Source organism: Psammomys obesus, unplaced genomic scaffold, assembly GCF_907164565.1.
Source record: "Psammomys obesus unplaced genomic scaffold, mPsaObe1.curated_primary_1811, whole genome shotgun sequence".
Taxonomy (NCBI): Eukaryota; Metazoa; Chordata; class Mammalia; order Rodentia; family Muridae; genus Psammomys; species Psammomys obesus.
In genome coordinates this window covers 10,027,719-10,044,047 of record NW_026585698.1, presented here as the reverse complement: position 1 = coordinate 10,044,047, position 16,329 = coordinate 10,027,719, and the positions used below count along the sequence as shown (strand labels likewise).

Below are 16,329 nucleotides of genomic sequence, written 5' to 3'. Positions count from 1 at the left end.
AGTAGAGGAAAATGCCTGCTGTTGGTCTCTGCCCATCACAGATTATACCCACACGTACGTTAAACACATGACCTTTGGCAATCTGAAACATGTATGTATTGAATACATTCACTATATAAATAAAAATACCATTTCACTCATGAATTTGAATGCCGTGAAAGAAAAAAAAAATCAGTTTTATCATTCAAAAGCATTCTAATTTCAGGCCTTTCTCTCCTTCCCGTGTTTATTTGAAACCCTAGTGTGTGGGTTGGTATGTAGTGACAGCAGACAGCCATATTGCTGGTCTGGCAAAGACTTGTAGTAAAAACAGATTGCACTCTCTCACTCGGTGTTCAGTCTTTACTGACACTTGAGTCAATGGGCATCAGGGGTGACCTTGGCTTTTAACTGGCAGGGTCTTTTTTTTTTTTTTTTTTTTTTTTTTTTTTTTTGGCCGGGTTTTTTTTTTTTTTTTTTTTTTTTTTTTTTTCAGAGAACCCAAGTTTGTATTGTTGAGTCCAGTCCGTCCCTCTGATAGATGAAACTTCTTATAACTAATCAGGGCAATGAGAGCTTTAAAAATTCATTTTCTGTCAGTGCTGGCTTTGGTTAGCCACGTTTATTTTTACTATATTGTTGTTACTGCTCTGACAGTGGAGCGGGCACATTTACATATAAGAGCTGCCACAACTGCCCATCATAGTGTCCTTGTCAGATGTTATTTTTAAGCTTAAAATGCTTGAAAAGTTCACAGATTTACCTTCCTACTTTGACCACACCTGCCAAAAATATAGATGTATTTTGAAAGGCACTATTGCACAATATTGAAAAAAAATAAAAGTCACTTTTATTCATGAGTGAAAAAGACAACTTATTCCATTTTGATCACAGTGTGTTCAGCAATGTCTAATACATGTGAAAAACAAAAACAAAAACAAAAAAAAAAACCAACCAGCAACCAACGGCTTGAGCTGAACAGCATTCTGTGCATTCTACTTGTAGACGGGCTCAGGTGCCGGTTGCTGCGATGGCTGACTTGTGGGACCCCTGCTCTCTTTTCTAGGGGTGTCTCCCTCTTGTGTTGATGTTTGATATGAAGGAGGAAATTGAAGTCAGCCCTCAGTTCATGGCGCAGCTGATGGAGCAGCTAGATGTGTTCATCAGCATTAAACCAAAGCCCAAACAGCCAAGCAAGGTGGGTTCAGCCTCTGCACACAGTGAAACGTGTGTGATACCGTTCTCTATTTGCTTTGGTTGTTTGTTTACACGGGACTAATTTCTAACATGCGTGAGAGTATCTGTTTGCTGATAAAAGTATAATCATTTGTAACTGTGTCCTCCTCTATCTGTCATTCATTTTTTTTCATATGGCTATGTTTTTTTTGGGGGGGGGGTCATTTTCAGTAACCACTAGCTTTCTATAAAAACATGAGAAAGAAAGGTCTATTTTTTCTTACTTTGTAACAAGAAATCAACCAACCCAGCCAATAAATAGGCTAATGAAATGAGCAGACTGTTCCAAAAATAAAAAAAGATGTACACAGGGCTAGCAAATATAAAAATGCTCAGCCTCACTAGCCATGGGAGAAATGCAAATTTAAACTCCATGAAGGTCCCATCTCACCCCTGTCAGAGCAGCATTCAGCCAGAAAATGGGTAACGGCAAGTACTGGCGAGGAAGCGGACAGAAGGGTTCACTTACTTAGACACTGATGGTGGGAGAGTAAACTAGTCTAGCCGCTATGGAACTCAATACTGAAGCTTGCCAGAAAGTCAAAGTAGACCTACCATATGAGTGAGCTATCCCGCTCCTGGGCGTTTATTTTTTAGTAGGACTCTTAATTTGCAATCAGCTGACTACCGCCTTTACCTGATTGCTCGTGCAATCGCTAAGGCGACTTGTATGTTACATGTTTGTGTGTGTACACATTCAAGTCAGTTCGTGGAACATTTCCCGAACTTGCTATCTGCCAGCCACTGGGCTAGCCGAGCAGAGCAGTTGACTTTTCTGTTCTGTTCTTCTCTTTAATAAAGGCCAGAAGTGATGAAATCGCTTAGTCCAGTGTCGTCTGGTAATTACATGGACGGCAGGTGCCCAGTGGGAGAGATCTGATATTAAGTGCCCCCGAGAGGGCGAGGAGAGAGGGGCGTTCCTACGTCGATACTGTGAGAGTTGATGCGGCCCCTTTGCCGAGCAACTCTGTGGTGGCACCGCCGGTTGTCGCCGGCAGCCAATGTGCTGCTACTGTGCGGGCCGGGCAGGGACGGCAGGGTAAAAACTCCCAGACTGGAGCAGCATGCTAGGTGGCAGTGTTCCCATGCCTAGATTTTTCGAGCCACGAAGCTTCGGCACACCCCAAATTCACCACGAGGAAGGAAAGTACGATCAGGATGTAATCTCAGGGGATGTGAGCAAAAGCCATAAACAAAGCGTATCAACCCCGCTCTTAGTGTTGAAAAACTCAGAAGATTTTAAATTTTATAAACTTAACATTTATTAACTGTGATATTACTTATAAACCATAATTGTGGGAAGTCTGGAAGTTTGTGGAATGTTTTGAAGAGAAAATCCAAACAGCTGAGCTTTTCTAACTTTTTTTTTTCTAAATGCTAGTTTTTATTGCCTTATAAACTAGTCTAGTCAAATAGTAATTTGACACTATACAGTTTGACGTTGCAGCAATGGAGACTCATTGCTTTAGCGCACTGTAGTGTGCCATCGGGTGAAAGCAAAGCAGTAAACATCTCGTTCTGTCTGCGCTGCTGTCACAGAGCCACAGAGCAGGCAGCCATGGATAAGAAAGTCTGTACTGAAGAGGCCAGCAAGCAAAAGATTCAGGCAGATTAGATTAGGTAGATTTAGTGCTACCAGCTTAGGTCCAGGGTTCCCATTCGTAGGTGATCTCACATAGAAAGGCAAACTCTCTGTCTGTCTGTCTGTCTGTCTGTGTTTCCCTGCCCTTTCCTCTCCTCCTCCCTCCTCTTTCTAATTTGATTCATTTTTGTGTGTATGCATGTGTGTGTGTGTGTGAGTGTGCACGTGCATGCCTGTGTGTGGATGTGTGTGTGTGTGTGTGCATGTTCTCATGTATGTGTGTGGATGTTTGCGTGTATGGATGTGTGCACGCAAGTGCATGTGTGTGGAGTGAATGTGTGCGCATGTTCATGCATGTATATGGGTATGTGCATGCCAAGTGCATATATGTGGAGATGTGTGTGTGTGTGTGTGTGTGTGTGTGTGTGTGTGTGCATGCATGCGCGCACACACAAGCATCCACATTGACATGTGGAAGCCACAGAAGGCTGTGCAGATGGTCTTGTCTTCTTTTTCTACCACATGGATTCTGGGGTCAGAGAGTCCTAACCTACTAAGGCAGATAAATCTATTGCACTTTGCATCTTAAAATTTCTAAACCATAGATGTCATCTTGTCTGTCAGATGGTTTATGTGTGTCTGTTTCCCAAATGATTCCGACAGGAGTAAATGCCATCTTTCCTGTCCAGCTGGAAGAAACAACCGTACCTTCTTTCAGGGAAAACCTTAAAAGAAAAACTACCTCAGATTCTGGGGAGTGAGACTGAGTGAGTTTAGAGTTTGAGAACAGGCCCATTGGTTTTTAGACATTGTGAAGCCTCCTGCTTGACTAACCTCACAACAACCACCATCATTATCAGACTCAGACAAAGGATGTCCATACAAAGACAGAAGCAAAAGATTTCCAAGGGCTCAGGAGACAATGAGCACATGTCAGGCCAAAACACACTGTCCCCAATGGCTGAATTCTAACTAACATACATACATATATGTATATTTGTACATATACATATATGTGCTTAGAAATTTAGTAAATTATGTAGTTCTATTTATATACAATATATACATACAGGTAGTAAGGAAGATTTGTATATATATATTATATTATACATCATATTTGCCATAGATGTCAATGAGGGTATCAATGAGGGTTGGTAGTATACACACACACACACACACACACACACACACACACACATACATATATGTACACACTATATATACACACTGTATAGACAATATGTACATATATATGTATACAAGATTTGCCATAGATGTTGCCTTACTGAGGGTTGGTGATATATGCATGCGCGCACACACCTACACACATGTATATACGCTATGTACATATATGTATATATACAAGATTTGCTGTAGATGCAGTCTCAATGAGGGTCGGTGGTATAGACACAGATACACACACAGATATGCACATACTTTATATACATACTATATATGCAATACACACACACACACACACACACACACACGATTTGCTGTAGGTGCCGTTTCACTGAGGGTGTGCGGTGCCTGGAGGTGTGCTAGCTAACCATTAGACCACAGGTGACTGTTACTATGCAATCCGTGTGCAGTGATGGGTTTGATTTGGCTTCTGCAGGTAACCGGGGGTCAGAGAGGTCTTCAGTATGAAGTCCAACGGCTGCATAGTGGGACTGGGCCCTGACACCAAGAATTTGCTAGATTTCTAAGCCCCTCTGGATAGGAATCTGCACCCTAAAAGGTGGGGGTGGGAACTGGGACCTGCGTGCCACCCTCAAAGGTGCACACACACGCAGTGGGTGGGAACTAACGTTTTGCAGGTTTCCCAGGAGTGTCAGAAGCCAAGGCTGATTGAAGATGGTGTTCAACCCTCCTGCAGACTCCTCATTTGCATTTTCATTACCCTCTCCATTCATTGTATACTACCCCAGTGTCACCTTTTTTTCCCCCCATTATGTGTTTTCATAGTCTGTGATTGTGAAAAGTGTTGAGCGAAATGCCTTAAATATGTATGAAGCAAGGAAATGTCTCCTCGGACTTGAAAGCAGTGGGGTTTCCATAGCAACCAGTCTATCCCCAGCATCGTGCCCTGCCGGCCTGGCATGTCCCAGCCTGGATATCTTAGCTTCGGCAGGCCTTGGACTCACTGGACTAGGTATAAAGTTTATTATTACCACTGGGGAAATGCTTTATATGGTTCCCTTTCTCTCTCCCATTGTGCTATGTCTAAATGCTGTTTTCTTCTTTTGAGCCCCAAGGCGGGGTGAAGAGCAACAGGCTCTGCCTCATCCAGTCTGATTTATTGTTGTTGTTGTTGTTGTTAGGCTCTGTGGATTTGGGTTGCCCGGATTCTTCCTACGTTGGCATAAATAATCACAGCCCTATACTGCTTTTCTTTTCAGTGGCTGTGTTTGTTCTTCTAAATTAAGGATGCCATCAAGATTGAAGGGCGAGGGCTGGCTGTGTGATGTATGTGCTTATCTTGCTTTTGCCGTACTGCCCTCCCTCCCTGGAGATAAAGATTATCCAGTTTGTTCCAAAAAGTAATTGCAGCTCTGGAGGGCAGCTGGAGAAGGGGAGGGGAGAGGCCCTGAACTCACCCCAGGGGCTAGGTCTGATAAGCCAGGGGCCAGTAAGGAGAGCAAGCACACATAGCTCATACCACAAAGAGAGCTTAGATTGACAGCGAAGCACACTGAGTCCTTGCTGGCCCTGACACAGTGTCCTCATCTAGGGGCTACTATCTTCCTACAGGATGACTAGGTAGTCTCTTACTCTTAGGCCAGCCAGGCTCACCATTTTCCTCATTGTTTGCCAGATGACCTCATATAAAAAAGCAAGTGCACTAGACCAGCAAATCTCTCTCTCTCTCTCTGCTTTGAAATATACAGTATGATGGGCTGAGTTATAGCTCAGTGGTAGAATGCACACACGAGGATATAGGTTCAGTCCCTGACACTGAAGGGAGTCATGTGTGTGTGACTTGTTTGGGCTCCATATCGAGGTACTTGAAAAATATTACAGTAATGCAGGTTCTTCATCAATGACACAGCAATGCTGTGGACCAGGACATGCCAGTGGACTTAGAACAGCAGCTCTCAACCTGTGGGTTGCAGCCCATTTGGGGGCGAAACGGCCCTTTCACGGGGGTCGCACATCAGATATCCTGCATATCGGATATTTACATTAAGATACATAACAATAGCAAAATTACAGTTATGAAGTAACAACAAAATAATTTTAGGGCTGGGGGTCACCAAGGGATGAGGAACTGTTCAGAGGATTTTGGCATCAGGAAGATGGGGAGCCAACTTCATTGTGTGCTAGTGGAGAAAGTGGTCGGAGAGGCAGAGTTCCTGAGTGGAGGAGAGTGTTTCTTGGCCATCCATTTCCTACAACACTGATGCCTGGGCACTTCCAGAAACACATAGAAATGAACCTTTTCAAGAGATTCCAAATCCCCAAAGGAGAATCTCGTTAGTTACAGCCGGCACGGACGCTTGAGACAAAAATCAGAGCTGACACCTTTTCTAGGCAAGTTTTAGTGATTGGATTGGAGCCCAAAGAAGTCAGTGTGCATTCAGACAAGCAAAGAACCATCTGGCCCTGTATCCTCTCAATACCAGACAGCCAGTCTACCACAGGAAAGGCATCCTGGGCACTGCCAGGTGGGAGCGCTTGGAAGGGGGGAAGAAGGGAAGCTGATAACAAGCGAGCCACTTAGAAAGAACACAACAACAACACATGGGCTTCCGCTTGAGCAGGCGTTTGTCCATCCAGGCTTGTCAGCCGGCTTGTGTCTGGACTGCACCTGGCTGCTGCGCTAGTTTGAACGCATCTGTCTTCCCTTTCTTATGGCATCTGTTGTCTGTCTGAGGGTAAGCAACTTCCTATGTTGGCCTCATGAAAAGAGACCTTTCAGAGGAATATCTGGAATCACATTTTTTTTGAAAGAAAACCTGTCACCCATATTTGACAGATTAGAAAGCGTCAGATTTTATTGGTACTCGCTTCAAAAGACAACGTGAACACTGACCCTATTTGCAACTCTTGAATTTTGGTGTACTGACTTGAGTCTCATTCCTTTCCAGGTCTGCTGGGGCCCACCACCTTGTCGCTCAACACTTCAACCACCCCAAACTCACTCCTGAACGCTCTCAACAGTTCAGTCAGTCCTTTGCAAAGTTCAAGTTCTGGTACCCCGAGCCCGACATTGTGGGCCCCCCCAATCGCTAACACTGCAAGTGCCACAGGTGAGTTAGATGTACTTAAGAGGCGTGCATTCACAGACAGTGCCATCCTCCCCCCTTTCAGTGGACTTCACACAGGATTCCGTTTTTCCATGAAAATCACTGTTCAAAGAAAGCATCCTCTAGACCAAAGGAATTCTCCCGCTGTGTAAACTAGTTAGAATGAAGCTCCGGAGAAGCTTTTCATGCAAACAGCCCATCATCTGCACAGGCGATAAACAGGTTAGCAAAAGCAGCTCCGGGAAAAATGGCCAAGGCACAGGATACAAACTGAGTACCAGGGACACAGCTCTGCCTGGAGGAGCTATTTCTTAGTCAGTGCCAGGGGCTCGGTCTCCCTCCTTTCCTCAACTGTGTTGTGAGGGGCACATTCTTGAGGAGACTCTGCCCTTAAAATAATTTCATTTCATCACCATGTCACAAAGCACAAAACAGTAGCTTTATTATTATTTTATTTTTATATTTTTTTTTATTAATTACACTTTATTCACTTTGTATTCCCCCATAAGCCCCTCCCTCCTCCCCTCCCTATTATTTTTTAACACAAAATGAATCACTCAGTAGGTTGGTATCCTGGTTAGTGCATTGCAGATCTAAAAGGTATACAAAATGTAAACCTTTTCTGGGCTGTTCTTAGGAAGAGTTTCTCTACAGGAACTCTTTATTTTTAAAGCCACAAGAGAACGTGCTTTGGATGGAAGTACTTGACAATGGATAGTATCGGGATAGTATCAGAAGTGCTTATCTGATTTTAACATTGTTTTATTTAAGAAAAGCATTTTAATGTGAGTGTGTGTGTGTGCATGCACGTGCATGCACAGACATGCTAAGGCACACATGTGGAGGTCAAAGGACAACTTGCAGTAAGTAGTTCAGCTCTCTCCTTCCAGGATATGGGTCCGAGGTATCAAAACCAGCCCACTGGGTATGGAAGCATGGGCCCCTCCCCACTCCCCAGAGGCTAGCTCACAAGCCTCCATTTATGATTTTCATAGCAATACTGAGTCCATTTACAGAGGTGCTAAGCTATTCTGAATCCACAGGGGGGAAAGTCTCTTACTGTCCTCAGATGTCACGGTTGCTTCCCGGTTGTCCCCTGTCTGACACCGTCTGTCTCCCTGACCCTCACAGGCTTCTCTGCTATGCCGCACCTTGTGATCCCATCGACAGCCCAGGCCACCCTAACTAATATCTTGCTGTCTGGAGCGCCCGCCTACGGGCACACAGCCCCGTCTCCCCCTCCTGGCTTGACTCCTGTTGATGTCCATCTCAACAGCATGCAGACGGAAGGCAAAAACATCTCCGCTTCCATGAACGGACATGTGCAGGTACGGCCTCGTGTGTGTGTGTGTGTGTGTGTGTGTGTGTGTGTGTGTGTGTGTGTGTTGTTTGTTTGTTGGTGGGAGGGCATAGTCTGCTCTTTTAGTGAGAGAGAAACTACTTGAAACCTGTTTTGTTGTTCGCTGAGGTTATTTTCCAATTATATTTTTCTTTTGTTTATAATTTCAGCCCCCAAACATGAAATACGGTACACTGTCCACTTCATCGCTTGGAGAAAAAGTGCTGAGTGCAAATCACGGTGATTCATCCATGCAGACAGCTGGGCCGGAACAGGCTTCTCCAAAGTCAAGCTCTGTGGAAGGCAAGGCGTTGTAATTTTCCTCCTCAGGCTGGCTGAGAGCTTGGATAGAGTCCAGCCCCTCTGGGGTGGTGTGCGGGGGGAGGCGGGGTGGGGAGCAGGGGGCTGCAGAGATTCTGAGTTGGTTTCCACTCACCAGTGCTGACTCGGCCTGCCTCAGCTAGGCAGGGTCAGGGTCTTGTGTGACATTCCAAAGAACTTGGTGAAAGAGGAGCTGAAACATCCCACAGAGGTACCAACCACTGTCCCTGACAACCTTGAAGAGACATGATGGGACTGGTGGTGTTCATTGGAAGAGCCCATGCCTAGCATGTACAAGACCAATAGCACCAGGGAAGGGGAAAAAGGACTAAATTTGGAGCTGAGGATATAGCTCAGTGGTAGACAAGAGCCCTGCATAAACCTCAGTACTGTGAAAGGGAAACTCAAGAGGAAAAGGAAACCAAAAAACACAAGGGTGCCACTAATGTTCAGATGTAAATATGTATCCCGCAAGGGCCTCACTAATGTATGTAGTAATAGAATGTACGTAAATATACATCCCCCCAATCCAGTGCCAACAGTATTCAGGGAACACAGGGACCCCATATGTATGTACGTATGTAAATATATATCTCCCTATTCTAACCAGTATTCAGGAAACACCAGGGTCTTCCCTTGGGGTTGAGCTCTGGGGACAACCTGAGCTGGTTGAGGGGTGCCCTCTTTGCAGCTGAGAGCCTTGTAGGGACTCTGTAAAGTGGGGTCTCCACAGGCTTTTTCACAGGAATGTTTACATTCCCCCTCGCCCCACCTCCACAGGCTGCAATGATGCCTTTGTTGAGGTGGGCATGCCTCGAAGTCCTTCCCATTCCGGGAACGCTGGCGACTTGAAGCAGATGCTGGGTCCCTCCAAGGTCTCCTGTGCCAAGCGACAGACGGTCGAGCTGCTGCAGGGCACGAAGAACTCGCACCTGCAGTATGTATGCGCACCTTGCTGGAAGGAAATGATGCAAGGAGAACTGGTTGTGGGCTCAGTGGTTAAGACTGTCACTCAAGTCAGGCTGGAGCTCGTCGTGGGCGTTTCCATTCCCTTTCATAATTCTCTTTTAAAAACGGAAGGTGTAATTTCTATCCTCACCCTTACCCCTCTCTGCAGTCTTCCTCGTCTTAGTTGTTGGGTTTCTATTCGCATTCTTCAAACAATCCCTATTGCTCCGAAACTAATAAAACATTCTGAATGCTATTCAGCAGTAAGTAGGGGCAAGTTTTAGCCTCTGACTTCTGCGCTAGACATTTTCCCAGCAGTGAACCCACCTTCGCTGGTGTGGAGGTCGCGTCTTAAGCTGCAGCTTCCTTCTCTCCAATGCAGGGAACTGAAGCCTTTTAAGCTTTTTGATCAGCCCTTGAGTTTGGTCAGCTAGAACTCTCCCATGCCCAGCAGCTGTCATTGCGCCATCCCTAGACTGCCTTCTAGTCTCCATTTTCTGTCCTCGTAGAGCGGAAAGGGTCTTCCACCTGCCCGACTGCTTGATTTCCTCTTCTGTCTTCGTAGTTCCTTGGCTGTGTTTAAGGATCGTCTTCATGCAAAGATTAACATGTATATCCTTACTTCCTCCGTTTCTTACTAAAGCAACTTTATTCTACCCAGTTCTGCTTTACCTGTTTGTCCTTTCCCCAGAAGGCCATTCTTCAGTGTGTGTTCCGGAAGTGCCCTGCTTCCTCCGGTCTCTTGAATCCTTTAAAGCATATTCCCTTCCCTCTGTTCTCAGTGCCTTTCAGCCTTTTCCTTTCCTTCCCCCTGGATGGTTGGTCTCCAGTATTTTCTCCTTGCCACGTTCTCCTTCCAGGGTGGCCTGCCCTTTACTTAGCTCTAGCGACTCTCTTTAAAGCTGTACCGATCCCATCACACTGTGGCTTAAACAGTCCCAGTGATTCAATCCTGGGTTCCTTCCCTTTCACTCTGCCCCCGAGTTGCTGCTCTCTCAGCCTTTGGCCCAAGTGCACTTGAAAAGCACCTGCATTCCCAGATCATCTGTCTTCTAGAAGAACCTCCGCCAGCATCTGTCAGGGCAATGCCTATTGCTCATGTCTTGTCCTCTGACACGAGAACTGAATAGGTGGTTGACTGTGATTTGAACAGATCAGGACATTTTTTGACTTGAGGGGCATCCTGATACAACATGGGCTCTCACTCCGGTATACAGCCCATTATGAGAATCACATGACACTCGGCTCATTCCCTAAACAAGCTTCGGAGACTCTGTCTTATTTCCCTGCTACTTTTCCCCACAAGCAGAATCACACGCCCTGTACCACGCCGTCTACCTCCAGGCTTACTCAGGCTATGCTCAAATTTTGCATGAATCCCTGGTGTCTGGTTGGTGCATAAATACCAGAAATCTTTCCATATGCCACAAGCGGGATACCGTATGTACTGCCTGTAATGCGGGTGCTTAGATATTGCAGAAACAGTTTTGACCTATGGTTTGAGACCCAGTCACCCTAGAGCGAGTGACCTTGCTTAAGGTCCTTTCTCAGAGTCCCCAGTGGGATGACAGCAGCGCTCTGTCTCAGTGTGGCTGCGTTATGGTCTGAGGATTCAACGAGACGACACGTGTGAGCAGGAGACGGCGGAAGCACACACATGCAATGAGCATGCGCATGTGCGGGAAGCTTGCAGCATGCCCATATGGCAGCTGGAGCAGTGAATTGCAACTCTCTCTCGCAGCAGCACTGACAGATTGCTCTCAGACCCTGAGCTGAGCGCCACAGAAAGTCCTCGCGCTGACAAGAAGGCTCCAGGGAGCGAGCGCGCAGCGGAGCGGGCAGCGGCTGCCCAGCAGACGGAAAGGGCCCGCCTGGCCTCGCAGCCACCGTATGTCCACATGCAGGTAATGCAGGTACAACAGCGGTCATCGGAGGGCAGGGTGCAGGGGCCCGGCATGGAGACAGCAGGGAGTGATCAGGAGGTCTGCAGAAGTTAGCCTGTCTGCCTGTTCCCGTGGACCCTGGTCAATGTGAAACTCAGATGGAGGAGCAGGAGTTCGGATTGGTTTTGCAATGAACTTTAAGAAGCAAGTGCAGCCTTTAGATGAAGTAAAAGTGATTCTTTATACTGGTAAAATAATAATAATAATAATAATAATAATAATAATAATAATAATAATGATTTGTGTTACTGCATCTTAAGCAAACGGTGATGAACAGTCACCTGAAGTCATAGAGATGTGTAAGAGATGGTATTTCTCTTGGATAGGCAGATCAAATGGTCTGTTGTAGTCTTGGAAATAGAAAACCTGGTGCTGTTTCAGAAACGAGTGAACGTGGTGTTTGAGTTCTGTGGGAGACGATGCTGACATCCATGTGGTCTGAACAACGAACCATGAGGTTCACAATGGCTTCAGACAGCTCTCTCAGCCGGCCTTGGCCTCTCACATTTTCTAAGTGTGACTCAGAGCTGCTTGCCAAACAGGAGATTCAGCAGATTCATATAGATCAGGTGTGAGAGGTGACAGTCCAGTGCTTTTAGGGGTTACACACACAAACATTTTCCTTTCTGCACCAGTATTATTTGGAAGGAGTGTTGGTGAACTTTTAAAAAACTCTTTTGTTCACATTTCTTTTATCTTTTTCTCCCTACTGCACCCAAATCCCTTCCAACACGCCAACTAACACCAGGTAGGAGAGAGAAAGGGTTAGTGGGAAAGGGGCCATAGTTCTTTCTTAGCTGCTTCCTGCTGCTTAGGGTCGTGGGGTTCCTTGGAGCCAGTCCAATCCTCGTTTCAGGAGATCTCCAACTTCTTGTCTTCACAACAGCAATAAGGAGCAGAAATAGGGGAAGCAGGAGCAGCCTTGTTCTTCCTCTCTGGGCTCTGGCATTTATTCTCTCTCCAGAGTTTTCAGATTTAAGTTATCTGTAGCTGGCAAAGATCTCCTCTTAGAGCCAGCATGAGGCAAATAGTCTGCTGCTATGGACCATCTGAATCAGTTCCACATCCCACACCTGGGAACAAACCAAACCAAAACATATTTATATCCACAACAAAGGAGCATCTACCTTGTGATGAATTATCTCTTCCTTCATCCCTGCCACCTCTAAAATCTTCACAAAACCCTAGAAACAAAAACAAACAAACAAATACATACCTGCTACATTAAGTTAATTCATGGAAATAAGCAACACAACTTTCATTCCAGTATGAAGTACAATTCAGTCCTCCAGATTGTTTTTATTTTTAAATCCTTTGTGTTTTTACATTTTCATGAATCTTGAGGTAGATAGATAGAATCCATAGCTTTCATAATGCATCAGTGTTCAAAACAAACAAATAAAAACCAAGTTCCTGTCTGACCTCTGTGAGGAGTTTGTGCCATCTACCTGGTTGCCATCTTCTTTCCTATCAGGATTGGGTCCCCATGCACAAGTTCCATGGTCCTTTCATGTAGATTTGATGTCAGTGTTCTCACTGGTGACTCTAACTAGATATGTTTATGCCATTAGTGGAAATCTGGCTCCAAAATCACCAGGAGATCCATGAGAGTCACTAGTGAGCTTTGTTGTGAGACACACTGAAGAGCTACCTCCATCTAGGGCTGGAGACAGTGCCCAACTCTTCATCACCCTAAGGCGGTGGCCTCTCTAGCACTCTTTTCACACCTCTCTCTTCCTCAGTGCTCCAGAGACTGTTGGCTGTTTAGGCTCCAGATGCGATCTGACTTGTTGTAGTCTTCACAGAGCTCAGCGCTTTCCTTTAAGAAGTAGTTCCTCAGTTTTCCCCAAACTTTGCCCCTAAGAATTAGAGTTCATCTTAACATCCAGTGCAATTTTAAGTTGCCCCCGCCAAAAGTCATAAAATGGTATCATCTAAAAACCAGGATCTCCGAGGTACCACCATATTTGTAGAGCTGTTGCGTGTGCTGGGCTGCTGCTGTTTATCATCTGGCCCAAGGTTATTCTTAGCTCCTCGCACCCTCTTCAGTGTTCCGTGCCAGACTCTAGTTTCCGGGGAATGTTATATGTACCGGTACAATCTTCCTGGGAGAAGAGCCAAGGAGCACTTGCCAGCAGGTTCTTGATCTTTGTGGTAGGTCTTTAAATCAAGTCTTATCTGTTCTTTAGACTGGAGAGGTGAGAACAGGTTAGCATCTGGGATGTAGCCAGGCAGACATGCGTTTCTTCAGAAAAGCCTATCCTGGTTTCTACATAGTTAGCTGTTCAGTGTTACTGGTATGGATGTGTGGTCCTCTTGTCTGTGCAATACCAGGGCATCAAGGTTTAATCCTATTAGATCATTAGTGTCCAAAGCTAGATCATTGCAGTTACCTAACTTCAAAGGCGTTACCACTGTGGTTGACAACTTCTTATGTTGTCTTGGTGGGATTCCAGTTTCCATCTTATTTACCTGCCAGAAGAAGGATTTGGACACAGGAGGAGAGGCCACAGATGCTCCAGAGCATTTTGTGACATCTTTGGTGCTTATGCAACTCTTAGGCTCTTTACTTCACATTTGCATACAGTAGTCCCGATGTGGAAGTCACTCTTACTAAAAGAGAATTTAGTTTCTCAGGGAAAAGCCTAACTCTTGTCACTGACTGCAAGTTAGATAAAATTAGTAGATCGTTCCAATTCGTTTTTAAAGGTGCTTTTACATTAATCACGCACTGTACACTCGTGCGGAGCTTAGCTGATGCTTAGAGCAGAGTATTGGTAGGGTGCCTGGGAAAATGGTTACACAGCCATTTTCTCTGTGTTTCCTTCTCAGGCATTTGACTACGAGCAGAAGAAACTGTTAGCCACCAAAGGTAAGTGGCGCACTGGTACTTCCCACCTTCCTCATTCAGGACATCTTTGCTTTCAAGCGCTCCCGGTGACTCCAAAACCTGGACGCTTAAGAAAAGAAACTCAAAATATTGGAGTTCATAATGGATGGATGGATTCTGTCGAAATAAAATGTATTTTGTGAAATACGTGAGCGTAATTAAGGGGTCCCCCACATTTACTTTTTATTGGATAAAATGTTTTATTCTTCACTATTTCATGTTAAGAAATAACACTGAGCCATAACTTTTTCCTATGTTGAAGAAACCCTGCTCACCATCAGTACTGTTTTTTTGTTTGTTTGTTTTTTAATTTAAGAATTGCATTGAGCACACATCAAGAGTCTGTTTTATATTCTGTTTTCCAAAGCGATGTTAAAGAAGCCAGTGGTGACTGAGGTCAGAACTCCTACAAATACCTGGAGTGGCCTGGGGTTCTCAAAGTCCATGCCGGCAGAAACCATCAAGGAGCTGAGAAGAGCGAATCATGTGTCCTATAAGCCCACAATGACGACCGCCTACGAGGTGCGGAATTATCCTCCTGCCCATCCTTTCCCAGAAAAACAGCTAGCTCCCTCCTGTCCCTGGCTCTTTATGGTCATCAGGACAGAGTGGCTTGGCTCCCTTTCTGTCTTTGTGCACTTGGGTAAAACGGATGCTATCTTACACATGAGACTTTGTTCTCCTCTCCAAGTTGTTAATCTATACATGCATGCTACGGAAATTTAAATTTGGGAGTAGATCTTTGTCGGATGAAGGGTCTCCTAAATGATGGAGTAGGTCTAAGATCAAGCAAAGGGCAGCTGCAGTGTTTCATAAAAGCTCACAAAGAGTCCCTTTGTCAGAGAGTGTCACTATCAAGCCACCGTCGGGGAAAGGACAAATGTTCAACAAAAGCAGAATTTCAAATCTGAGTTAACTTCAGTATGTTGAGATGTGCCAGGAGCGCAGCAGGAAGCCTCTCCAGCAACAGTTCCAACAGTCTTATGTATCCCAGATGTTGGAGGCGCAGCTCCACCACGAGGCGTTCTTCTTGCATGTGGAGGAGGAAGGTCCCCAGAACTCCATCCCCCTGGCCAGGCTTCACATGACTCTGAGCAGACCCTGTCCATCTGAGTGTCAGATTTTGTTTGGCCTTGGGGGTGTGAGGTCTGGTTCCAGCCAGCTTGCGCACAAACAGGATGGGAGACTGCCGTCTCTGGGTGGGTGGGAATGATTAAACCAGCACCATCAGGCTCCCTCAGCCCTGCTGGCTGTAAGTGTTAAGGCCAGCGAGGGTTTCAGAATCGTTAGTCTAATAGTAAGTAGCATTTGTAGATGGAGTTCCTCTTCCCTGTCGTTTTCTTTGTAATAAAATGTTTGATGGGTGCAGGCAAAAAGCAATACTTTTGAATTTTTTCTTTATCTCTCTTGAGCAAGGGAAAAAGAAAGCACTATTGAATAGTCCCTGTGAATTCCATTGTCAGGGTTACAGTAGCCACCTGGCAGGCTATATTTAAGATAAAAGTAACCTTCAGCAGCAGGAACCCAGGGACCATTATGCAGCATTTTCAGGCTGTAGGTGACCACTCTCCCTCAGGCCTCTCAGCTCCAGAGAGCTGAGAGGAAATAGCATTGTCTTTTGTTAGCAGAAGAATTAAGCAAAGGCTGAGATGTGGTCTGCCCCCTAGCCTCTGCTTTTAGCTGAGTAAAGTGTGGACATGTTGACAGCCATTCTGTAGTTTCTGAAATTAAACATGTAGCTTTGGAAACGCCCTTCAGTTCCCGCTCTGAGTCCGACACTATAGCAAGTTGGAAATGGTGCCTAACCCGGAGGTCAGGTACAGAGCTGCTGGGGCCCCCAC

General features: G+C 45.5%; 1 protein-coding gene across 3 annotated transcripts in view; it reads left to right on the top strand.

Moving 5' to 3' along the window:
- The window catches only part of Bicc1 (BicC family RNA binding protein 1), a 194,190-nt gene that overhangs the window by 164,053 nt on the left and 13,808 nt on the right, over positions 1-16,329 (top strand). For 2 of the 3 annotated variants that reach the window (XM_055599005.1, XM_055599007.1), the window contains exons 9-17: positions 1,046-1,177; positions 4,766-4,952; positions 6,889-7,050; positions 8,179-8,375; positions 8,557-8,689; positions 9,488-9,644; positions 11,397-11,559; positions 14,431-14,470; positions 14,856-15,010. In XM_055599005.1, the coding sequence (XP_055454980.1) occupies positions 1,046-1,177; positions 4,766-4,952; positions 6,889-7,050; positions 8,179-8,375; positions 8,557-8,689; positions 9,488-9,644; positions 11,397-11,559; positions 14,431-14,470; positions 14,856-15,010 (1,326 nt within the window). The remainder of the gene's footprint in view (positions 1-1,045; positions 1,178-4,765; positions 4,953-6,888; positions 7,051-8,178; positions 8,376-8,556; positions 8,690-9,487; positions 9,645-11,396; positions 11,560-14,430; positions 14,471-14,855; positions 15,011-16,329) is intronic. The other variant, XM_055599006.1, reaches the window with a different exon arrangement.